Below are 27,515 nucleotides of genomic sequence, written 5' to 3' on the forward strand. Positions count from 1 at the left end.
AAAAAAAAAATAAATTAATTGTCAATAATTTCACAAAAAAAAGTTTTTAAAAAAACTTCCGAGTACGATATAAATAATATTTAATTACAGAATCAATTTTTAAAAATATGAAGCAATGTCCTTTTTCAAAGATTTTAAACAACTTAATATAAAACTTGTATAACCTTTAAATATCTAATATATATCTTGTAACTACCTTAAAATAATTAATTACGAATATCAGAATAATTCTTTACCATTTAATTGGTGCACTTGATTTGAATTCGAATCGATTCGAGTCCATTATTCTGTAAATTAAACGAAAGCATAAAGTTATCATACTCAGAACAAAATGTATCGAAATGTTGAGGACTCTTTATGTTGCTGGGCCCTAAGGCAGCTGCTTACTTTGCTTATTTGAAAATCCGGTAATATCCAAGTAACATATAAATAACAGGTTCAAATGAATAAATTGGCTAACTTTAAGAAAGCCTCGTAATTTTATTCGTAGAGAACGAGGATGGCTTGAGACCAATAAAAGTTTTCTTTTTTTGATATATTTTCAAAGTAATATAATTTCGAACCTAATTTGATTTACAAGATCTTATTCATAGCATTTGAACTTATTCAAATGAAAATAAAGTATAATGTAAATTTGGAATATCATTTTAGCAACAACCATGATAAATTGCTTTTCGAACATTTTGTGTTATATTCCTGTAATCATTTTATTAATATTTTATTATTAATATTATTAATTGTTATTAATATTAATTATTATTAATATTTTAAAAATTCTTTTTTTTTTTTTTGTATTACAACCAGTTTTCTTGAAAATAATTTGTAGCTAAATATTTTACTATTTCAGCTTTATCAAAATACGGTACTTAATGATTTTATTTAATAAAGGAATTAAAATCGTAAAAATATTTGATTTTTGAATAGGAGAGGGAAAAAGTAAACTGTGAAACTTACATTATCTTAGATTCCTTACAGGCCCATCATCATTATAGCAATATTTCCAGGATTGGCTTTCAAAATATCAACATCGAGGAAATATTGGCAATGTTTGTGTTGCTCTTTGATTACTATCACAAATTTTTATAGTTTTACATTCAATATTTTTTTAATGTATGCTTTATGATTAATTATGAAATAATATTTGAAATATGGAAAAAATGCACAGTTTTCATTATGTGTAATAACAGTTGAATGAAAAACTAGTCTACAAAATCAATATGAGAATTTTTTTCAGATTACAAAATTGAAGCCTTTCTGCATTTAATATGTGATTTTTTATAGTTTTGAATTTGTTTACAACTATTCCTTCTTCTTTTTGTGCATTCACCGGAGAAGAAAAAATAGTTAACTTTGACATATTACACACATTTTTAAATTTCTATAAACTGCATTACGTGTGTGATAAAATTATAGTTTCTCATATATAGCAATTGTGTTCATTGTGACTCGGAATACGGATTAATAAAGATGAATAAACATTAATACAGGTGTGTTTTCCTAATTTCAGGATTTTTCTCTTTATTTTATTTCTATGCTCTTTCGTCACAGCCTCACCTTTCGATCATTAACAATCTGACGTCACCGGAAGTCCGTCTCTTACGTCATTCGTGCGGCTTTTCGCCAAATTGTACTGCAGCAGCTGCAGTCTTTTCACTGGCTGACTGATAGGTCTGTCAGGTCCCAGCGCTACTTGGGTAAGTAGTATTTCGCATTCTTTTGTGTCAAAAAACGACAATATTCTAATTATGCATTTTGTTACATTCAGGGAACTTTTAAAGATATTCTTCATGCATCACGTTTCTATCTTTCTCGTTTCTTTTTGATTAATTTGACCCATTTTCGAAACACCCGTATCTCAGAAATGGGATGTGTGGGGATGAACAAGTTCGCACTTTTTAAATGGATACTTTCTTAAACCATTTTCTCGATTTCAAATCAAAGAATTTTAAATTGTTTATTGTGAAGGCTGCTTCTTGTAATGAATATGAAGGTCATTTCTGTGTGCGTAGTTTGAGACCTTGCAACCAGTTGTGAAATTCTTTTACAGATGATTGAATTTTTGTATTTTGACATTGACATTTATCATTGAAGAAATCTTAAATTAAAAAGTCATAATAAGAGTGACCTTCATGCAAGTGTTTTAAAATTCATTAAATTGAATTTTAAGTAGTTTGGTGTTAACTTATTTTTTCGCTGGACATGGAAGTAATATATAATTAAAATTAATTTTCATTCAGTGTGATATTTTCTAATGTTAGTGATATATTCAATCTGTAATGTTTGTTAATATGTCGAATTTATGAAATTTTCTTTTATTCTTCTGTTTTAATGAATAAGCTTCAATTTATTTTTGTGTATTGATTTATTTAATTATTAATCAATACACAATATATATATCAGCCAAATAACTTTTTTTTCTTTGTATAACTGTAGTTGAACTTTATTGCAAGATCAGTATATACGCAGAAGTTTAATTATCTGTTTTAAGGACATTTAAATAAAAATTGCATTTGAATGGAAGAAAATTAAAATTGCTGTAGGTATGTTAAAAGCATTTCATTGTAATTCACATTTTCTTTTTTGTCTTAGAGTTAAAAAAAAAAACAAAAAAATGTGACTTGCTTATCAAGAAAACTAATTTTTAAAAATATATATATATATTTATTAGTTTTTTAAAAACTATATCTGCACTTTTTGTTATTTTATCTAGTCTTCATGAAAAATTTCAAGTTTTGCTGTACAATCTTTCAAATGTGTGGTAGATGTCTTTACTTGTAACTGTTGTGTAGAAAGCTAATGGATTGTGAGCTCTGCCATATAATAAAACCCCAGTTAAACTAGAAAGTAAATTTGCTAATTTCTTACTGTCAATAATTTGATGGCATATATATCTTTTATTGAAAATCTTGCCTTTCTACTCCCAGGAAATAAAAGGAAAGTTTAAAAGATGTACATTTTAAAAACTTTTATTGAAATATATTTAATTAGATAGATTCAATGTACTGTTAAATTATAGTTAAAAAGTAATTTTATTATATTTATAGGAAATTTTTAGATTTTTAAAATGGGAATAATTAGTTTTTCAGTCCAGTCTAGATATTCTACTCCCCATATCTATATATTTGTCAAATAAGTTGCGAGTATTGAAAATGAATACAGTGTAAAGTTGAATACAGTATTTTTTTCAAGATTAAGAAGCATATATTCCTAATAGAAATTGTTTTCATTTTATAGTGGGAAATATTTAAAATATATTAGGATTCTAATAGACAGTATAAAATTTTTGATGTAATAATGATGAACTTGCATAATGATGTCTAGTAATGATCGATGCACAATCTAGCCATAGATACAATAAACAGAAGAGATAAATAATTCTAAAGTCTATCATATTCAGTGCTTAAAATATTTTGAGTGAATCATGGACATCAATTTATATATTAGAAATTTAACTAAAATTTAAAATTTTCCGTTATTTTTTTTTTTTCCAAAAGAAATTTGCAATTTTAAAGTGTGCGAAAAAATAGATTTATTGCACTCACAGTGGTGGGGAAAAAAGATGGGGGCAGCAAAAAAAAACAAAAAAAAAACAAAAAAAAAAACAATTATAAGTTTAAAATATTTTTTATTGTGTATTACAATTTCTAAAACCTTAAGATCATAAGTCAATGCAATATTTGGAGTTATTTTGTGGAATGTTTCATTTTAATTTTTTATAGTTTTATTCAGTTTTAAATTTTACACAGAAAGGAAATTTGGAAACAAAATGAGGCTAGTTACAAATGTTTGTCACAAAACACTTAATTTTTCAGAAATTGGCTTTATTTTATGATATCCATCAATCAAGATGTCATAGCCTACATGTCTTTTTAAAAGTTGTTTGAATATTTTATACCACAAGTTAATTTTAACAATGTCCACCTGCATAAATATCGCAAGTCAGTATGTCCCTCGAAGTTCAGGTTTTTGATGACTGTTGCAATAATTCTTTCATTTTCTTAAAACCACAACTTCATAGATGACACATGGATAGAGATATCATCTTGTTGAAATATATAATGTTCACTTGTAATGAGAGGAACTTCTGTTAATAACTTTTCAGCAAACTTGTCTTGTTATCCTTCAGAGTTAGTTTGAGGTTTTAAAAAGGCAATTGGAGTTGTTCTATTATGAGCAAATCTTCTCCAAACCATAACACTACTACTGAGAAATTGACGTTTAGAAAACATTTTTCATTCACAATGTAAATCATGTCAATAATATAGGAAGCCGGTCAGGTCCATCGAAATTAAATGTCTTTTCATCCAATAAACTTGCATCCTTATATTTATCTCCAAGGACATTATGCTGTTTTTGCCTATTCTACATGATTAATCAAAATGGACAAAAGGAGGGGGATATTTTCTCATTTTGATATTTTTATGTGAAAATTTTGAAAGTATATTACACACAGTTTTTGAACAAGATAGTTGCAATTTCTTTTTGATTTGAGTAGAAGATTGGTGCTGAGAAAGGGCTCGATTAATTATAGCTCTTTTTGATTGATTGGATAAAGAAGGTTTTTTTTTTTTAATCAGATCATTTATATACAGCATAGTGGTCTGGATTTTTCAAGAAGTTATTCACTACACTATTTGATCGTCTTAATCTCCGGTAGACAAACCACATTCTCTGAAACTAAGAATCTTATCTCATTCTTCACATAACTGAGAAAATGATTTTATCAAAAATACTTTTAGCCGAAAATAGAAACTTTAATAAATAAACATTTGTTGTAAAAATAAGAGAAATAAAATAACACAATATAACACTGGCCAAAGAATATTTTTTATCAAAAGAATAACATAAATTTTATCATCAAAAACATATAGTGAAAATGAATATTGTTTGCATTAATAAAATTTACATGTACAATTTTAAAACTATTTAATAAAATTGCTTACTTTTATAAGTGATTACCAATAAACTAAAATCATTTGGGAAAGCTATTTATATTATCTAATAATGGATTCAGAGTGGCCCTGTTGTTTCCAAACTTTTAATCTGTACAAATATTTAAAAAAAATGATTAAAATATTAAACATTAAAAATTTACTAAACTTTACTAATAAATAACTTCTTTCTGCTTGATATTTAACTCCTTTAAAAGATTTAATATAAATTTTGGAAAATTATAGCTCGCCTTATCTTGGGTATCATTGTATAATATAAAAATTGTAGCTCAATATTTATTAGCTACTTTTGGTGATGCAGATATATTGCCAATTTTTTACTTCAATTTGATGTTGGATTCTCCTAATAAAAAATTTTAAGTATTGAATTTGATAGATTTTAAAGATATATTATCTGTGTTTTCTGTTTGGATTTATGTCTCTTTAATTTAGTTGAATAATTTATCATAAAAGTGTAAACCTTACCATTAAAAGTAAAGTTAAAGTCCTTTTGTCATCTATCTTCTTACCATATATTATTTTTCTCACAATACTGTAATTTCACTTTCTTATTCCTCATGTTTTTTATTTTGAACAAAGAAAGAAAATTACTTGATTAAATATTTAATTTTTTAAATATTTAAAATTAAAATATAAAAATTGTAATATAAATTTATATTTAAATATTTAAAAAAATTATATTTAAATAAAATTTTAAATTTTGGAAAAATCTATGTCAAAAAATTAAAATAATAAGTATTTAAGATTTTTTTTTTTTTTTGAAATGATTCTAAAATATTTCTTTGAAATTCTCGAAAGTTATTCATGAAAAATGTCAATTTTCCATAGTTTTTATTAAAATTCTAATCCTAATTGAATTTTTTCCACAAGTTGAACACTTTTATCTTACAAATTATGTTATATCTGGTAATTTTAAGTCCTCTGATATTCTGTAAAGAACATATTTAATTTTCTTATTAATTGGAAGTATAGTTTAATCTCTCTCATTATTTAGTATTAATCTCTTAAATTTTTAATAATTTATTATCAAAATATTTTTGTTTCCTTTATTGAAGATTAACTGTGCAAAAGAATGGCTAATGCTATCTCAGTTTTTTTTTTTTCATAAAATTTTTAGTAATATATAGTCTTATATCTGACAGGCTTCAATTTAAGTTGGTATTTCTCAAGTTTCCATTTTTAAAAATTAAAAATTGAATGAGATATGTGCTAGAATGCACCTAAAGAAAGAAATGAATTTGCTACCTGGTTACTTTCCTTTTAAGAGTGCAGTGTCTCACAATTCCATTAGTATTTGTTTCTGATTACTTGCAAAGTATAACAGTTACCATAAAACATATAAAAAGTCTAATTGCATTTTTTTTTTTTGTAAGTTGGTCTATTAATTTTTTCTGCATTGCCAGTTTGACTTGTCTTAGACAATAGGAAACTTATTCAAAATTTTCAGGCATTGCAGCTCCCTTCCCCTTTTTCTTTTTTTTCCAGGATTGGGGAAATAGCATACCTGGTGGAAGGCAGGTAGTTGTAAGAAATGTTGGATTATTGATGGGATTTATAATACCTCTTTGTATATAATATTTGATGTTGGCTCGCTGTCATCTTGACTGTTTTAAAATCATTTTTCATAAATGTTATGAAAATTTATTAAATCTAATGACTATTAACATTATATTTATTCCATAAGTAAAGTAATATTTGGCAAATATAGCCAATCTTTTTGACTGTTTGTTAATGAATTTTATTGATAGTCATAGCAAAGATAAATTTCAATGGAAACTGTTCTTGATTTATTTGGAAAAACAACTTAGTTCATATGGAGCAAAGTTGATTTATACTGTGAAAATGCCCCCCCTTCCGCCAGTCAATGCTAGAGGATAAAACTGTCCATCCCTCTTTACGTTGCATGGAATCTCAATTGCAGAAAACTTTGTACCAAACAGTATAAGGAAAAATTGCAGTGTATTTGATTTTTTTAATGCAAACTTCATTTTTTTGTGAGCTTCACAGCTTTTTCATATTAGAATTGCTATAGTCAGTGTGTTTTCTGCAGGTGGTTCAAGGTCACATTTTCTACCTTGTAACTGGTTGTCTGTCTCGCATTGCTGAAGCAAATAACAGTGTCACTCTTTTTTTTTTTTTTTTTTTTACACAGCTGTTAAGGTATTCCGAAGATACGGTTTTCCCAAAACGTACTGCCGTGGGGGGGAAAAAAAAAAAGCTTTGTCGAAACCATGGCAACGGAGAAGAAGGAAGAGTAGGGAAAACAAGTGTTCTTGAAACACCTACAGAAATTACAGACTATAGTTAAGTTGCCATTGTTAGATTATTTTAATTAGTGACATTTAAATTTTTTAAAACTTGAACTTTTGGTAAATAGTATATATTAATATACTATATATATTGATATAATGTGTCAGAAGGTAGTAAAAAAATTCTATCCACTGCTGTCTTATTCATCAATTTTTTTCTTTCTGTTAGTTTTGTAAAAAGGGATCCACACATAAGAAGTAATAAAAAAAAGGCAAATAATTTGTATAATCCCTGCTATTTGTATGTATTAGTTGCCTTTGTTCCTAAGTTCTATATCATTTTTTGCCATTTTTTTTAATACAATAAGTCAAGAACAGGACCAGTTTGACAAATGAAATTGAGTATTTGACCTGTAAGACTTTAGATTTCTGCTGAGTAAACAAATGCAATCCATCTACATGAAGACTAACTATTTATATATAACTAAACAAGAATCAAAAACACAATGAGCAAAATAAGATGAAATGTGGCATTTTACTTTATTGTGATAATTATAGATGCATACTACCAACAGTAAAAACCCATACAAATCTATAAATTCTGAAAATGTCATCTTCCTAAATCCTCGCTTACAGCAATACTAGTTATGAAAAATTTTTGCATGGTTATAAAAAACTAAAACAAAAACAGAATCTTGTTCCAGCACGAGACAAAAAACTGGAGTCACTCCTTGTGACAAAAGTATAAATGGGAGTTTGATTTGATATTAAACTGACTAATGATAAAAAGCAAAAGTGTTTGTTATTTAATGGGGGGGACGGAGTGTAAACATGTAACAAATATTGTTAATTTGTTTAATTAACAAAATTTTGCTATGTGATTTTTAATAAAAACTGTCCTATTAATATATTTAGCCAATAATAAATTTTGAATAAAGTTTGAAAATATTTGCTTTAATTAAATTCTTTGGATATAATTATTCTTCAATAATATATTGATGCTATACTATATGTAATATATTGGCAAGAAGTACTAATGACGATTAAGCACCTAATGTTAAAGAGTATGTAGATGGATATAAATTTATGCTTTAATTGCATATCTATTGTAAATGAATTAGTTAAAAACAAGATTTTGACAAAATTATATACAGATTTTCATTTTGTTATTTAGGTACTTTTGTTCTCCATCTTTTTTTTTTTTAAATCTAAACTATTGGTTTACAAATAAGACAACTTGAGAAATTATAAAAATTATTTTTCTGTTTGTCAGTATGCCTAAAAAAATCAGAATTGATTTCATCCATTTAATGACTATGCATGCTGAAATTTAACAATGAAATATTAGCAGATTAGAAAAGTTATGTACAGATTTTGAAAACTAAAATTAAACAACTTGAAAAAGGATGTAAAATTTTCAAAAATACTTTAGAAAATACTTTAGATTAATATAAAAATTATTCAGATATTTAATTTTGTTAAACATGAGTTTCTTTTAATAATTTCATAATAAATCATCATTGTAAGAAACACAGAAATCGACAACAAAAACTTAGAGGTGTGTATCATAGTGGCCCACAACATTTATTTCCAGACAGTGAAAATACATGTCACAATAACTTCTTTCTGTATAATGAATCTTGGGGTAGCAGGCAGCTATAACATATAACTGAAAAATCGGAAGGAATTTTGCATAATATTTTATTATCGAAATCTTAAGAAGTAAAGGTTATGGTCTACAATACACATTTTCATTTTTCAAAGTATATTTGTATTACTAGATCTATTTACACTGCAACGTTGAGTATTAACACATGCACATAGTTATTTGTATCATTAATAGATGTTTTAATCGTATATATAATTTCCGATGCTTATTTTCTAAAACTAATATAAGTAAGGTTTGCAAATTTTTAAGCTTTAGTTGTAGTGTTTCAAATACATCTATTACTGATAAAATGACCATAATTTTAAAATAAGCATGTGAAATTTAAAGGTTTGTATTAATATGGGTATCTTAAAGTTCTTTAAATTTTATTGAAACATAAATTTCTTAAAATACTGCACAAAAGTATAACAAATTTTCTCGACAGTGTGACCATCTCGGCAACTATATTTATTACTGAGGAGCAATTTTTTTTTTTCCACGCCTCCATTTATAAGGTTTTCTTGTTTGGAAATTTTAATCTTACCTGAACTTTGCTGCCTTTCATAATTATGATCAGCTACTCATAACTATAAATATTTTTTCAATTTCTGATTGGTTTTAAACTTGATTTTTAAAATTAAGCCATTCTTAGCCTTCCTCAAAGTATTAAGGTCTTTTAAAATTAAGGCAATTCTGCTCTCTAAAAAAAAAAATATTTACTTTTAATAATATTAGCTTAGAAATTTTAAAAATATTACTGAAGTTACTAAATTGCTGCCAAGAATAGTTTTATTTGTAAACTTCATTGGGTTACATACAAATAGTTTCATCTGTGAAAATGCTTCCTTAAATAGTTATTTTGGTATGACTTTGTAAATATTCCTTTTAAATTTATAGTCTTAAATATAATTTTGCTGTAGTATAATAAAGAATTTGACTAGTAAAATATGCTTCTTTGTTTTTGCTCTGCATTATAGACTGCTGGATCCAAATTTTTTTATATTATCATAAATATGCTTTAGAACATGTATATTTTCACATCAAATTTGCTTTTAAAAAATGCCTTTTGAATTAAAAAGTAAGCAAAGCTTTGGCCTTTTTCTGAATCATTTGAAAATATTATCTTGTAAAACAATTACTTCATTTTAAAATTCAAAAATTACTTTTGAATGACATTCATTTCATTTAACAAATAATTGAAAATATTTAACTTTGATTTGTAACAATAATAATAACAAAAAAAAAAATCAGTCTTAACTTCATTGTTCAGTTTTATTGAAATGAAAGAATGAAACCTTTGAATATTTAATTTACATCAAATGTAAAGCTATTAATTCCTTCCTTTCCCATTAGTCATAAAAGATTTGTTTACTTTGTAGACCTAATTTTAAATCTAATTTTTTGCCAAGCAAAATTATTAGAATGACATTTATAGTATTAAAAAAAAAATTTGTCTTTTTTTTTTTTTATCAATCAGTGTTTACAGGAATTCTCAGATTCCAAGTTGACAATTACTTTGGAGAAAAGAATTATAAAAATTGATTCATTATTTTTTAAATATTCATTAAAGTGATAAGATTCCTCCTTTAAATATAAGGAAGTCACAGAATCCAAAGTTTTCGAAATCATGAGAACATTACAAGTAAATTATAAAGCAAATAAAAAAAAATGCATGATCTCTTTAGTTTAAGATTTTCATAAAATCTTAAACTAAAATGTAAAATTCTGTCCTTAATATACCTATCCTCAAGAGACATAACAGTTTTTGAAGTGATTTTTTCCGCTTCTCAACCGTTTAAGCAAGCCCTTAGATATGTAAATTAATTTTTAAAAAATAATTTACTCACTTTTGGGTTTTAAAGTATGACAATATAAAATATCTATGTGAAAAATAAACATACTTCAGACAGTAAATATCTCCCTGGATTAAAATCCAGTCAAATCTGAAATAAGGAAGAATTTTCTCATTTAAGCTGGTTTCTAATTCCAAAACTAGATGAATATGTTATTTGGCAATGAAACTGATGTTAACAAAAGAGACGATGAGGCTGTATTTGTTGATGAAGAAGGCTGGAATCTCATAGGAGCACAAATCACTTTTGTAGTAGTGTATATAAGCTATGATACCACTATCACTATTGCAGAATTATTCACATTTGATAAATTAATGGTGCAAATTATTGTCTGCTTCTTACTTAAGTATAAAAATATAGTAGTCTCTAAATAGAGACTTGGATCTTATTTTATTTATCAGAATACTAGTGAAAAAATATTTGTGCTAATCATACACAATTGGAAAACTTTAGACTTAATTGTATATCATTGTTGAACAGTTGGTAGACTGTGGTATTTTTGATATTTTTTTAGAGATTGTTTCCATTTACAATATGACATCTTTGGCAATTTTTTAAAGAATGTTAATCACTGCCATGCAATTAATACAGAAGTACCGAAAAAAATCCAATGAGCTTATAAGTTTCACAATGCTGTGCTTAATATAGTTGCTGCCATTTAGTACTTCAGATGAATTTTTTAAAATTATTATTAAACACCTTACCGGTATCTACATTTCAATTGTGAAAATGCATGTTTTCTTTTTACCTTGTTTATATCTAGGGCTAGCAGATCTATAGATAATCCACAAAATGAAGAAGCAATAAAAACGAATCCAAAAGTGCCTTTGAATAATTTTATTTACTATAGGGTATCTGCTTATGTAATTAATTTACTTATTGGATGGCTTACTTTTTACAAATCTTTTTTAGTGCAAGATGTTTTATTTTGAAGTGTTCCTTTAATAACATTTGGGGTTAGCAGTTGTAAATAATCATTTATGCTAATTAATATTTACATGTCAATATTCTTTTGTGGTCTTTTTTTCTTATGTTAGATTTGGTTCTTATAATTATAAGGTCTTGCTTTATTGAAATCTTTTTATTCTTGTATTTCTACTAACAGATATATGTTAGATGATATTTTATACATAAACATTTTGTTCTCCTTTTTACTGGTTTGCATTATTAAGGGTATATCAATAACAAATGGATATTATGACATTTATCAGTTTAATTATGGGTAATGCAGGCTTAATTGTTTGAAATATGCACCTCTATTTTTTATGCATGTTAATGAAAATGCTTTATTATTTCTTCCAGTGTAGCACTGCGTCATGAACAACACTAGTGTTGCTATCAGTATGGTGTCCTCCTCTTCTGACACAGCCAGGCATATATGCAGAATCAGTGTCTCCAGCTGCAAGGAAGTGAACGCGAGGCTGGACTGGCCTCTACAGCAAATGAAGCCAGCGGACATCCAGAGGCTGCACACCATCTTCAGCCCTGTTGCAGTCAGGCACTAGTTGATAAACATAGAAGAAGAGTAAGTTTACCTTCATCCGATTGGCCCTCGTCGTTAAACCTGGGGTGACTCTTCGCACCTCGCTAACTTATCGACTCAGGTTAAGTAAATATTTTTCGATGGTCCCTTCTGCTTCCTATAGATGCTAATGCAGTCAACCCTTTTTCAATCCTTTTCATTTAACTCTTCCATTTGAGAGTTAATTTTCCTTTTCTCATTGAAAATGGTCAAAATTTGACCTTCAATACCCTTTCCTTCCTGGAATGAATATCTGAAATAGTTTTCTTACCCGTTTTCAACCTTGTAGTTTATCTATAAAGATTCAAAAGTTTGTGAATTATGATGTAAATATGTGAAGAAGAATTTTCAAAATAATGAATAAAATGTTGAAATATAATAAAATTGAATTAAAAATGAGTCCAGAAAGGTAACAATTATATGTTGGTTCACCTGAAGAATGCCTTTGTATCATTCTCGCATTTAGTAAACATAATTCACTAATGGATATATTGTTGGACCATCAGTGTCTAAAATTAACCTCTGTATTTTTTTATTAAAAAAACATGTCCTCAACTGTAGATTTTTATTATTGTCAATTCATGCTCTGATCACTATAGAAAATACATGGATATAAATTACACATTGGCAAAAAAAAGGTTGTCACTGTGGGTTATATATCTTCCAAAGCAGTTATGTATGGCTTATTCATACCTGTTAAAATGAACTGTCCAAGAAAATTTTCATTAGGTATTGTACTTCTGTTGTATAGCTTAACAAAATGAATTTCAAAATTGCGTTTATTGGAAGTTATGATGCATATTTTCTGTTCATCTATATTAGAATTGTTTTATAAAATTTTTAATATTACCAAAAGAGACATATTTTCCCTCCTATTTTGATGTTTTTATTATTTGGAAATTTAATTCTGGAAATAGGATTATTTTAATATTTTGGAAAAGTGAGATAAATATTTTTTTAAATTTAAGTTTTTAAACTGTTTGGCAAGAAAATTATCAAGAATAATTAAGACCTATTTCATATTTTCTGTTGATCTAAAAATCAATGATTGCTTTCAGCACCACTGCTTGCATATTTGCTTTTTATCTTAATGCACATTTTAAAATTAAATATATGATAAATTTTTAATGGGTAAGAGATCCAAGATGTAAAATTCTGTCTTACTTTTCAAGTTTTGAAAGAAGGTCTTATCTAAATTTATGTAGGAATTCTTAGTCACTTTTTCATATGTTTGCTTCTAATCAAAATTTCAGGAAGTACAATGGAATATTATTTACTTCTATATGAAATTTTTGTTGGTTGTATTCAAATGGATGTCAAAATAAAACCCTTACAAATAACATGCTTAGAAAATTTTGTAATATTATATTAAAATAACTTAATGAATAAGTAAAAAATATTTAATCAGGGCAAGTTTTGTTCTCATCAAATGTACATCAAAGTGTTGTTTATAACATTTACATAGAAATTTTAGTTAGAGATGGAAAGAGTATTTTTAAGCTAATGCTGCATAAAAGCATAAAGATTTCATTACAGTGTGATCATCTAATCCTTCCTATTATATTCAGATGCTGTAGATGTTTTGTTTGAAAATTAGTTTTAATATAGTCATTTTTTTCCTTTCAGGCTTCACATGTAAGTCGAATTAGGGGGTTATTTCTTGAAGATCACATATTTCGTTTGTCATTGTTATTAGCACCCAAAATGGTCACCCAAGCAATTATGGAAGGAGGACTGTCCAATACTGCCAACCCTGCTGGAGACAGTGAACAATCTGAGCTTCTGGCGCTATCAGTCTGCGCTGATGAGGAATGCCTTCGCAGTCCAGATTCCACAGCCAACATTCTTCCCTCAGACTCCGTTAGTGGGAATCTTCTGTCTGGAACAGTTAACGAAACCTACGAAGGGAGCATCAAAGATGGTTCTGTTGATCTTGATGATAAGGACCATAGTGACATTATTTTAACTATGGGTGAGGAAGGATCTGGCAAGAAGGATGAACTGCCACCCACCGAATCACTCCGAGCTATGGTTTTCCAAGTATTTATTCCATTTCTTATTGCTGGGTGTGGTACAGTTGCAGCAGGAATTGTATTGGACATTGTAAAGGTAGGTTGAATATATTCTCTCTGTGGTTGAAAAATAAATGCAAGATTATTTAAGTTTTATGTCTTCACTTTTTTAGATCTAAATAAGATGTTTATGATGCAGCTTTTTTATTTGAAATAAATTTTTTAAAAGATGCCTTTTTTCCTTTGATATTCAGTGTTCTATTTCAAAAGTTATCTTATAAATGAAATTTCGAGTTTGATGATGAGAAATTAAGTAGGTATTTTTTGATAACTGTTATTAAATACAAAATGTTACAACAGGTTAAAAAATTGCTAGTTTAATAAATATTTTGCAAGTAATTGCTAGTTTAATAAATATTTTGCTAGTAATTGCTAGTTTTGTAAATATTTGCCAAAGGTTTTTAAAATTTTGTATAACCTGTTTAGAAAGTAAGAAAAAGACAAAGAAAGGGTTTCAAATGATGGATATTGACAAGAAGTTCAGTGTTCCTCTCAATGTTATTTAAATGCTTTTGATAATATATCAAACTGGTAGGTATTGTAGTTGACACATAATAGCTAATCTTTGTAGTATGATCAGTTTGAGAGGGTATCATTTTAACTATAAAAAGTAACTAATGCAGCTTAGGTGATCAAATAGCAAATCAATTTCAATAGTCTAAACGTTTTGCAAAAGATTTGTAACCGAAAGAACTATGATTCAAAGATCTGTTGTGCGTTTTCTCTATTCCTTGTTGTGCCTGTTTACATTGGTTAGTATTATTATATTGAAGAAGTAAATGTCCGCATTAATCATTCCAGAGTAAATTAGATTGTTTTAAAAAGTTTCCATTTACAGTAGGTCTGGCATAAATGAAAAGCAGGATCATAGTGAATATAAAATATAAAACTCTTGTTCTCTATATATAATACAAAATTTCAAATGGGATTGAAGTGTAGCCATTAAGAATTCTTAATGCACAACTAATAGAAAATATGATAAGAGAAACAATTAGTTTTATTTAATGATGCTATAACTCTGAAATTAAATTACATTAAGTGCAGCTACATTGCTTTAATACCTGCCTTTAATTGCATATCAAGAAATTCTAAAATATAAATTATGAGATTGCATAGATGTGAAAATATGTAAAATTTTGTTTTATGCAGAGCTCTTTTTAGCATGTCAGTGGTTTTATTTTTAGCTGATATATTTCTAATGCATTAACTATTTAATATCATTTCTGCTGACAACATCACGAAACAAATTTAAACCAATTTGTACAGAATGATTCAAAACTTATTGTTTAAATTTCGTTTGGAGTTATGGAATACATCATGAGACCGATTTTACCTAAAGTATGTATGCATGCGTGTGTAGAAGGCGCTGTGTATACCAAACCAGTGTACAGCTCTCCCAATCACTTGCGCTGTCATCAGTATACGAGCTGACTTATTAGTGATAAGATGAATCGTTTTACACATCAAAAGCTAGCGGATATACATCTCGCATATGGATAGCTGGTGAAAGCGGCCGCCGAACTGGACAAATTTATGAAGACAGATACTCCAACAAATGAATACTGCACCATCAGATGCTTGCACGTGTGCATCGCAATCTTTACGAACATGGTTCACTGCACAGCAACATGCAGGATACAGGGGGGAAGGCGCCTGACGCATACTGTCAATGTTGCAGAAAACAAGTCCTACAATCCATAGAAGGTAATCCTAATACCTGCACACGAGGTATTGCTCAGCAGCTTGGAGTCTGTCAGTCAGCAGTGTAGTGGATACTGCATGAGGAATGTGTGCATCCTTATCATCTGAATGTGACTGTTTGAGACCTTACTTGATATCGTCCCGATTAGACTGTCAGACCTAATCTTTCTCGAAACATATGTTACAGACTTTTCTAGGCGCTGTTTCTGCGCATATCCGCCGAGATGTGTGGTAAACAACATGACAGGTCTCCAGCCGTAGCACAATTGTTGCGCATGATTACCTGAACCAAACTTTCGGAGCTCTATGACAGAGGTTGACCAATCGCTTGGCTACCCAGGTCACCTGATATCACCCATGAGTTTCTTTTTGTGGGGATTCATGAAAAACAATGCGTACGAGACCCCCGTGGACAGTGAAATGGACCTTGTTGTATGAAAAGTGGCCGCTGCAGGCATTATTCGTGATATGCCAAGTGTTTTTTAAAATGTTCGTGGTCAGTGCAACGGCGCTGTGAATCCTGTGTTTGTATATACATATATATATATATAATATAGTTCTCAGCATAATTTTTGTGAAGTAGTTTCTTTGCCAAAGAGAGAGAAAAGACTTCTAATTTTTGAAGTTAACTTTTATTCCATCCTGGGAGGCATAATTTATGTAAAATAAGTGCTGAAGGACTAGTGTCCATTTACCAGTACAAGAACATTTATCATACAAGAGCAGAAGAGCATAAAAGAGGGAAGAGAGAAAATATTTTCCCCAGTGCTTATATACAATGAGATTCTGATAGAAATTTCTTTACACATGCCAATTTAGGTATCTTTTTAAAAAGAGTCTGCTTTGCAGGACAAAACTTCTGTTGAATTAATTAAATAGAAAAAGTGGAATGTGATCAGGAAATAAAAGAATATCATGAAGGAAGTTAATATGGGCTGAATTAAGATAAAACTTTAGAAATTAATTAGGATTAAATTAAATTTTAAAATATTATTTAATATTATTTTTTAAGATTATTGCAATGTGGATTATATTCATATAGAATAATGCTCCTTGTTTTCCCTTTTATTATACTTCTCAGTTTAATTAATCGTATAAATTTCAAATAGAAAAGTATTTTGAATTTCAAGTATCAGAAATATCACAAGAATAAAATTTAGTTGCTCTATATTTCTAATATTATCTCAAATTTATACTTTCTGAAAAACTTTTAATTTCCTGCATTATAGTATAGGATTTTAATTAAAAAAATTAGAATCTTAACCGATTAAATTTCGTGTAATTTTCTAAAAATTATGACAGCACAACTAGCTTGCCTGAATTTAAGTTAGGAAATAAATATTTCATAACGAGGTTTTGTTTTACAATATCTATAATTTCATGTAAGCCTAAAATAAAATGTAGAATTAGTTTAAAATGAACATTAGCTGATAGCATATAACTGCTAAATCATTGTTGCAAGAGTAAAGTACAGGCAAAGGAATAAATGGGAGAGGGGCGAGCAAGCTTTTAATGTTAATTTTTGACTTTAAGAGATAATAATCAAACTATCATAGAACTCATTTTGAAAATTTAGAATTGTAATCTCTTAAATACATAAATGCTAATTTATATATAAAAAATGGAATGCTTGTTGAAATATGTTAATGTAAGTTGCTCAGCTGCTTATGAGATTTGATGAGGCAGACATAACCTTTTGTGCAAATTGTTAAAAAGTTTGTTGCGATTAGGCATATAATAAAAGATTTAAAATATTTATTAATTGCTTCATTCAAAAGAAATTACTAAACTTAAGATAAGTATTTTTTATATATTCTTTCCTTTGAGATAATTTCTTCTACGTTCTACTAAACTTAGATTTTAATTGATCCAAATGGGTACCATTTCATTGTCATCAAACCTTCCATGTGTTTTATCGTGTTTGTCAATTTCCTTTGAATTTTATTTACATTATCTATGGCATGTTGTTTAATTATGATTTTTCATGTTTATTAAGGTTTTGTAAGTGCATATGTATAATATTAATCTGTTTGTATAAATCTGTCACATTATTTTGAAACCATTCTTCTCTCTTCCAAACTTCGTTTATTTTTGAAGTTTAAAAACAATTTTCCTAACTAAATACATTTGTGAATAATAAATACTTGCCTGTTGGGGGGGGGACGTGTCATGGCGTGCTTGAACCAATGGTTTTTAACTTCTGGCCATAACAAGTGAATAGACAAAAATTATTGGCTCTAACATTGTTTAGTAAGTGGCTGTGTTTAGATAAATGGATTAACTTATTCAGTAACAAATTACTAATAAATTGGAAAGAAAACATTAAATATTTTAATGTTATTGTTTTGAATCCTTATAAATTTAAGAGTATTTATAACTTTCATTAAATAAAATGTCATATTTTGTATAATGTGATATTTCTTTTATTTATTAACTGGAATTTTCTTTAGACATGGCCTGTGTTTGAAAATGTCACCCAGCTGTTTATTCTTGTACCAGCTTTATTAGGATTAAAAGGAAATTTGGAAATGACTTTGGCTGCACGAATCTCTACTCAGGTTGGTTTTGCAATATAGTCATAAATTACTTTTTTTTTTTCTTGCACTAAATTTTTACTGCCAGTTTTCTAGCCCTTCTTATTTTAAATAGTTTGAATTGGGAAAGATCTAGCAAAATCTTACTTTAAGAATAATGCTGTTCTTAATACAGTACACTCCCGATTATCCGCGGAATTGGGTGGCGCGGCCGCCGCGGATAACAAAAAGCGCGGATAATCCGAAAAAAGCTAAAAACGGGAATAGCAAAAGAGAAAACAGTCATTCCAACTTTGAAAAATCGTTTTATGTACAATGAAACAGAAAATAAACAGCAGGAAATGTTTAACTAACGCTTAATATTTTAGTATATCACTCAAAACTAACCTAAAATGCATTTTGTTAATGAAAACAGAAAAGTGCTTTGTACTTACGAGAGGCGTCAAGGATACACAGAAAAATTCATACATATGTACTGTTTTAATACTGTAATGTATTATGTAATTACAAAAGCATAACTGTAAAACTACAGCTTTTTGAAGAAATCAGTCATTTGTGTTTGCTTCTTGCTTTGGAAGCATTTTCTCTTTGCTTGAAAGCAAAAAAAAAAAAAAAAAAAAAAACTTAGTGCTGCAGGCGCGGATAATTGGGAGTCTACTGTATATTAAATTTCTTTAAATTTTAAAATTCAGTTGCTTTGTTGATGCACATCTAGTGTGAAATCAGCTTCTACTTCTTATAATTTAACGTTAAAAGCAAAGCATGATTTTGATGGTTTGCACACTCTGGATTAGTCTAATCAGTCTTCTTTAAGAAATTAACTATGTCTGCGAGTTAATTTTAAGATTCATTAAATTTATTTAATGTATCTTTTGTTACTTGTGTTTATGTATATAAATAGTTTATTTTAATGCATATTTTCATTAATTACATCGTTTTTCTTTGCAGGCAAATTTAGGCCAACTGGACAGCCTTAGAGAGCAGTGGAAGATGACTTATGGCAATATGGCTCTCGTTCAAGTAAACAATTCGAGATTTATTTTCTATATTAAAGAAAATGGAACAACTTGTAACATTTAACCTTTTTTTCAGTTTTTCTATGATGTAGTAATATTTTTATTTTGGTTCATATTATAATAATTGACAATATTAAGGTGAAAAAAATTTGAAGGGGGAAAAAAAAGTCTTTAGAGCAAATGAATTAGGAAAGCATATTCAAATAAGAATTTATTTGAAAAACACTTTGTTAATATGTTTTCAGTTCATTTGTATGGATTGATACGATGGACAGTTATAAAAAAAACCATCTATGCTGTATATTTCAAAATAATCATTTGAATATTGTCTGATAATTGCTATTAAATTTACAAATAAATTAAATTGAATCTCACGTTGTCTAAGACTCTTGAGAACATACTGCTAGTAACTGATCTGTACTCTGTAATTTTTGTTTTATTGATTTTTGTAAATACAGTATGCACTGTTTTTGTATCTTTAATTTCTGACTAAATCGTATCCAGATGTGACTGTCGTGTGTTATTTATGGTTATTGTGAAATACAAACTAAGCTATTTGAATACAGAATTTCTATGAAACTTTGATTTACAGTAGGAATATGAATTATGTGGACTTTTATTGGAAAATTATATTAAGTGGTCTATTTATACTCTGTTTCATAAATCACTTGTTTCTTACAGTGTCAGGCAACCATTGTGGCATTTCTGGCTTCCATATTTGCTGTTGTAGTTGATGTGGTTCAAGAGCATACCTTTGATATCCACCATGCTTTGTTACTTTGTGCTAGCAGTTTAATCACCGCTGTCATTGCAAGTTTAGTTTTAGGTAATTTTTGATTCATTACACATGGATTAACACATGGATCTTTCAGTTGTCAGCTATTAATATAAATTTTTGTAAAAAATCATATTAAATATAATATGTAAATGTATTTATTATTTAAAGAGGAAAACAAAAAGAAAAACATTTCAGTAAGTATAGAAATTAATTTTTAGCCTTTTTTGGGGAGAAAAATATTATTCAAAAATTTGTAAATAGAATTCCAAAAAAGATGAAATATTGCATTGATTCCAAAGGAATAATGAATACAGTTATCTCTATTCTGATATCCTGTCATCAGAGTGGTGATAACTTGATGTAACCTTTTGTTGATAAAATGTATAGGAAGCAAGAATATGGTGATTGATGATATCTTAATTTTTGAAATTCTAAAATAAATAATAAGAAAGAAATAGAATCAAATAAATGAAAAGAAACCAAGTCATTATGGAATTGGGAAAAGAATGCTAAGAATCTTGTATGCTTGTATCTAGAAATTGATATAATTTGAACATGTGGCTATTGAAACATGATTATTTTTTTTCTTTTATTTTGTGAAATTTGTTTAACAGAAATAGTATTTTCTTCACTACATATAAAAACCATGTTAATGTTTTGGGAGTTTTATTTATTTTTTATTGGATATAAATTTTTTAAAAATAAAAAACCCTTTTTTACTAAGAAATTAAATTTTAAAAATTGAGAAATGAAGAATTGAAAAATTAAGAATTGAGATTAAATTTTAAAAATTGTTGAATTAATAACCTTGTGTTTCTTTTACAGGTTTCATCACTATTGGTGTTGTACTTTCTTCTCGTAAATTGCATATTAATCCTGACAACGTTGCTACACCTATTGCAGCATCTTTAGGCGATGTTACAACTTTAGGCCTCTTAGCTTCTATTAGCAGTGGCCTCTATGGAATCGTTAGTGAGTGTATTTTTTTTTTCACTTTCATTTATTGTTGGCTTAATTAAAATTGCATTCACATTAAAAAAAGTTCTATATTTGATATTTAAAAATTATTTTTATAAATTAAGGGAACTTGGAATAAGACTGGTTTATCAGTTTTTCTTATATTTTTATTTGAATAAGATAAACTTTAGTTCTCCAAACTGATAACGAAAATGAATCTTTTAGAATTTCCTTCTTTCCAATTGAAAATTTATCTTTCTAAATGTAAAAAAAAAGTGTTCCTAAAATGTAAATTTTTTTTTTTTTCTCTTAGTACTATAAAAAGTGGATTTTAAGTTTAACAGCAGAGTGGTTTTTAAATATATTTAAAATTCCAGTTTGCCTTATTTCCATTTTAAATATTATCTTTTACTCTGAGAAATTAAAATAGCTTTTTTTTTTCTCTTTAGTGACAGACAATTGGGTGGCACCCTTCCTAGTAATATTCTTTTTACTTCTAATCCCTGTTTGGGTGGTTATTGCCAAAAGAAATAAATTTACTAAACAGGTTTTGTATACTGGTTGGCTACCTGTTATTAGTGCTGTGTTCATTTCAAGGTAAGGAGGAGGTACAGGTTATTTGAAAGTGCTATTTTTGTAATTATCATTCATATTTGATATTTTTATTTCAGAAGTCTATTAATATTATATTATTGTTTTACTTTGCAGTGCTGGAGGCTGTGTTCTTGATTTAGCAATTGCAAAATTTAAAGGAATTGCAGTTTTTCAACCTGTTATTAATGGTTAGTCAGAAATTTGACATTATTTCAAATTATTTCATGAGATGTTACTCCAGTAGAGTTTTATAATAATTTGCTAATTAAATAAAATCTTGATTTTAATTTCACTTAGGAGAATGAGCTGTTACATTATGCTTTTTTATTCATGTAATTTTTTTAATTGGTGTTTTTTTTATTTAAAATATACTGATGTGCTATTGATTTTCATTGCTTTGTTGCAGCATTTAGAGTTAATTTGAAATAATAATGTAATGATGGAATGAAAATTATATAATATTTCCATAAAACAGGTTTTGTTCCTAATTAATATCAACAATTAATCACCCATTATCTAAACAGAAATGCTTGAACTGAAATGTTCGTCTGTGTTCTTTCTCTTGTATTTTGAATTAATGAAATATTTCTCAAATTATATAATTAAGATTTTTATATTGTTTGTAGTGAATGAATATGAAGCTATAAAATTTAGTGTTGCATCATTTTGAAGTAAAATTAAAAAAACTTGATTTATATATTTTCTTCCTAGGTGTTGGTGGGAATCTTGTTGCCGTTCAAGCTAGTCGTATCTCCACTTTTCTTCATCAAAGATCTGAGATGGGGACACTACCCAATTCTGATCCCAAAGTTTGCGTCAATCCTTTTACTGCATTTTTTGGAAAAGGTACTGCTTAATAAGGCTATGTTTTATGATTTTAAGATTTCTTTAAATTTATGCCCTAAAATAAGTGTGTCAAACGTTTTATTTAAGGAATGTCTGTTTATAGTGTTAAGTGTATCTGAGATTGCTGTGTAATAACATCAAATTTTCTTTTTAATGCTATCCTTCATGTACATTTTTTTTTTCAATACTGGGTCAGTAAAGTGAAGCATATGTTACTTTTTAAATTATTCAATTAAACTTTAATACAGATAATTCATCTTTGTTGCAGATTTAAACTGATAAAATTGGTCGAATCGGCTATTTTTTGGTTCATAAAGGAAATTGTTTTTTCCTCTCTGTTAATGTTTCCCCCTGTTTCTTCTTTTAAAACCAGCTTACTTTGCTTTTGATTGATATAACAAATATATTTCTATATAACATTAATATGAAGAACATAGTGGTGAGATGACACCTTTCTTTTGTATTTTGCACCAAGTGTTTACATTTATGAGTCAAAACTTACTCAATTTGATGATTTTCATCAATTTCTTATGAGAAGTATCTTCACATATTGGAAGTTACAAATTTTCAGAAATTTCCTCTTCTTGCTTTTATGCTGAATTTTATTATTAGAATATAGTTACAAGTAGAGGAAGCGAGAACAGAGTTTTATTTTATATGAAATATATATTGCCTCAAATTAGATTTCCTGCCAGATAGAGATTTCATAGGACTTAATCATCAAAGTGTGAAAATTTTGTCTAGAAATTCAAGCTTTTTTTTCCTTTGAAGAAATTTGTATAAATGAAGCAGAAATTTTCTTTTATGCGACATCGAGAGGTATTTGGAAAATTTGAAATATGAATAAATTTTTAAAATTGCATTTCTTTAATTGCTTTTTATATTGCTCTACATTTCTTTTTCTCTTTAATATATTTTAAAATTTAAACTAGTGAGCTTAAAGATGGTTCTATAAGCTGTTAAATGAATTTTTGTGACTGATTTAAAATCTGATTTTATTTTTTTGATAAAGATTCTGCTTGGTTTATTACAACAGAGAAATGAATTGCAATTTTTTTTGTCTTGTTAGTATTGACAGAATTCAATCTTTTAAAGAGGGGGAAAAAACCTCCAGTTGTGTTCTTATTGATATATGTATGTATTGTGACGATTCTATAAGATCTACATCAGTTTTCACAAAAGTTAAGATATAAGACGAACAGTTGATTCTGTAGTTAGAACCGTGAAATTGTTTCATAGTCATCTAGTTTTCTTAGATTTTATTAGCCTTATTACTGAAGTTTTTCTTGTAATTAGTATTCTAAAACTAAATCAATTTGCATCAAATACAATGCAAGTATTTGTGTTATAAAAAAACGAACATTTGTACTTCGAAAAAATTGCATTTTATTATGTGGTTTTCCAAAATTCTTATTCAAATAAAATTAAATATCTAAAATTTTGTGAATTCAATTTAATTTTGTGATAAAAAATTTTGTAAAGTGCTAAATACTAAATAAATTATTTTCCTTTTTAATAAATGCTATTATAGTGCTTCATTTTACTATCATAATTATATTTATATTGAAATGTCCACTGGAGATGTATATTTAAGAAATAGAAAAATATTGGTTCTGATGTTTACTTGAATTTTGGCTTTATTGATGATCCATGAGGCTAAAAGAACATTATATTTGTTAACAGCTATAGTCTGTGTGTTTTCTGTAGGTGGTTCAAGGTCACATTTTCTACCGCATTACTGGTACCAGACAACCAATAATGAGGTAGAAAATGTGACCTTGAACCGCCTACAGAAAATACAGACTATAATAAGGTTCTGACATTTGCAGTAATAGTTTGTAATTTTATGCAAATTATTGTAAAATCAAGACTTAAGTTTCAATCTTATTTCTTTGGAAAATAATATGGTAAGGGATACAATTCATAACTTTTGTAATTACTTTTAATTTTTCAATTTACCAGCTCATTCTGGTTTTATAAGGCTTATTTTTTTATAAGGCTCTGGCTTTATGTTTTTAAAAATTATGTTAATAGATTTCTTAATTAACTTCTCATATCTGAAGTATTTTAACTTTGTTAGGCATCATTGACTTATTAGAAAAGAGAGACCAGCTTTTGTTTCTAAGAGAACTAAATTCCTATTCCCTTGCATTGATTTTTATATATTCACATTTGAAATTATTTGATATGTAAAAGAAATGTTTTCTATTGCATAATTGGATCATTCTTGAATAGCAGTAGATATCTCTCTGTAAAATGAGCAAATAGTTGTATAATTGTAGATGTATTAAATTTGAGATAGTTATTTTTATAGAAGCATTTAAAAATAAAAATTATTTTTTTATACATTTAAAAAATAGATTTTCAATAGAATTATTTTGTAATACTTTACTCTCTAATTGATTTGCTATGTAATCTTTTAAAAATTAGTTTAAGATTATGTGCTTCCTTTCCATAAGTTTACATTGAAAAGTCCTTCAGATAAGCTGCATTTTTTTAATTAATTTTTTTTATTTTAAAAATAATAGAAAAATGTTTTAATCAATGAACCTTGTCAGATTTCTTAAGTTAGCATATGAAGAATTATGAATTCCAATGTATCCAATTTAAATTCAGTTGTCTGTATTTAAAAATGTCAGTGTGAATATCTTTTTATTTTTCTATATTTTCTAAGGCTTCTGTGCTCTTCTGTAAGGTAAGCTTTATCTTCATGTATTGATTGTAGCATTTCAGTTGTGTGTTTAGAAACTAGTAGAAGTGTTTATTAAAATAAGTTATGTAACCTCTGATGATATGTGAACTTTCATTTAGATATATAAATTCATGACATGATATCTTTAGTTCCTGGGTTTGCTGAAGTATCTCTCACTCCATGTTTTACCCTTGATATCCTTTCTACCTTAAAGTGCTTAAAATACTTTTAGAATTTGTCTTGGATGTAAATAATGCTAAAAAAAAATCAGTATTGAATTTAGTTCAATTGTAGATTGGATGGATACTTCCTATGATTCAAATACTTATTTCCTCTAATTACAATTTAAACTTTTCTTTGATTCTGCTTTCTAAATAGAGGATATCTTATATTAAATAATTTGAAAATGTTTTGATAGATTTGAAAAATAAATCAAGCATACCAAAAAACAACAACAACAAAATAGTGAAGGGGCATGTAGTACAATGAAATGAATGCAAATACGATTTACACAAAAATTATCTAATGTATAGAAGGTATTCAAAATTATCCCTATCTGTAACAGTAAATACTTTGAATATATAGTGCAAGAATTTATTAAAATATTTTAGACCTCTCTGTAGTTTAGATAATTATTTGTAAGATGTCTATATCAGAATTTAAAGAATTTGTATAAATCCACTTTGAATGAAAGCAAGTTTTGAAAAAGGTTTTGTTTAAATATTCTGAAACATGTAAATCAAAGGCTTTTTTTTTTTTCTTTCTATTCAGCTACATATTTATTATTACTAACTTTTTTTTTGTAAATATGACTCCTGCGAGATATCAAATATGATGGAGGATTATGTGTTTGGAGATATTACACCATATCGATGCTCTTCTTCTTTCTCATTTCCTGCAACCCCCACCACTCCCATACAATATTTGTATGCTCAATAGTTTTTTGTGCTGCTTAAATAACTATAATGATTTTAGTTGTAGGGGTAAAGGTTTCTTAATTCCGTTATCTAAAAAAAATCAGATTCCTAAATATTGCGAGAATAAAAGATTATAATCATAGTTCTAAAAATGAAACACTGTTCATGACTGTCTAATCACGTAAAATCTCCACTTTTCTAGTTTTACCTTTATTTTTTTCCTGCATAGATCATTCAAATTTCGATTTGAGAGACAAGAGATTCCTGGATTGGTGCTTATAAACATGCATGAGACTACTGTAATTGCATGAGAGAATAGAATAATTTACTCTGGTGTGAATAGTAACATTCAATCTTTGGAAGCATTACTGTAGTATTTAGCTACTCATATGTGAGCTGATGGAATAGTTTAGTACTTGAGAAACTGTGAGCTTTTTCAGAGTAGAAATTTTATTAAAACAATGAGCTGCTCGAAATCTGTATATAATGCAGATTGTACCGATAAAAATGTCTATCCTGACTTTGCTGTATGGGTTAGAGAAGTTCCACAAAATCCATTAGCTGCATACTGTTCACTTTGTAAGAAGATTATAAACTTAAGTAATATAGTTCATATTGATTAAGGAATGATTGGTTTAAAAAAAATCTTAATGCTTCCAAATAAAATTAACTTCTTTTTAGTTTTATATTTTGAATGAATTATGCATGTTCACTGGAGCAGTTTCTACTAATAATCATTTTGGTATTAAGTGATATAGTTTATATGAAAGTACTTGTAATTTTATTACCAAATTATCCTTTATATCCACATGATTTTTCTATAGCTGGGATAATACAAACTTCCATGTATATATATAATATATATGTATACATTATGGCTGCTTTTAAATTTAATTACATGCTAACATAAAAGAAAATCTTATGCCAATAATAAGGAATGTTTTTTTAGTCATATACATTAATTATTTCAAAGCACGTGTATTTTTGTTATAAAATTGTTTTATATTTTTTATAGCAGACTAAATTTATATTAATGCATTTTAATTAAAAAGTATCTTATTTTAGTATTAGTTTTTCAGCATTGGTGCATTAATTGTTAACTGTTGACGTGCTTTCTGTTTTTGTTTTATTATTTAGGTTTAAGATAGGAACCATTATTTTCACATTGCAAGATACAAATGAGT

At 27.5% G+C, this 27,515-nt stretch overlaps 1 protein-coding gene across 2 annotated transcripts in view; it reads left to right on the forward strand.

Annotated features, from left to right (window-relative positions):
- The first annotated feature begins 1,574 nt into the window (after positions 1–1,574).
- Positions 1,575–27,515, forward strand: part of LOC129987750 (solute carrier family 41 member 1-like) — a 33,953-nt gene continuing 8,012 nt past the window's right edge. The window contains exons 1-10 of one of the 2 annotated variants that reach the window (XM_056095691.1): positions 1,575–1,694; positions 12,005–12,227; positions 13,851–14,333; positions 18,448–18,555; positions 19,480–19,551; positions 20,229–20,373; positions 21,151–21,297; positions 21,732–21,879; positions 21,991–22,064; positions 22,588–22,722. In XM_056095691.1, the coding sequence (XP_055951666.1) occupies positions 12,081–12,227; positions 13,851–14,333; positions 18,448–18,555; positions 19,480–19,551; positions 20,229–20,373; positions 21,151–21,297; positions 21,732–21,879; positions 21,991–22,064; positions 22,588–22,722 (1,459 nt within the window). In that variant the 5' untranslated portion in view covers positions 1,575–1,694; positions 12,005–12,080. Of the gene's footprint in view, positions 1,695–12,004; positions 12,307–13,850; positions 14,334–18,447; positions 18,556–19,479; positions 19,552–20,228; positions 20,374–21,150; positions 21,298–21,731; positions 21,880–21,990; positions 22,065–22,587; positions 22,723–27,515 lie in introns of those variants that run through there. The other variant, XM_056095692.1, reaches the window with a different exon arrangement.

This window comes from Argiope bruennichi, chromosome 10 (assembly GCF_947563725.1).
Source record: "Argiope bruennichi chromosome 10, qqArgBrue1.1, whole genome shotgun sequence".
NCBI lineage: Eukaryota > Metazoa > Arthropoda > Arachnida > Araneae > Araneidae > Argiope > Argiope bruennichi.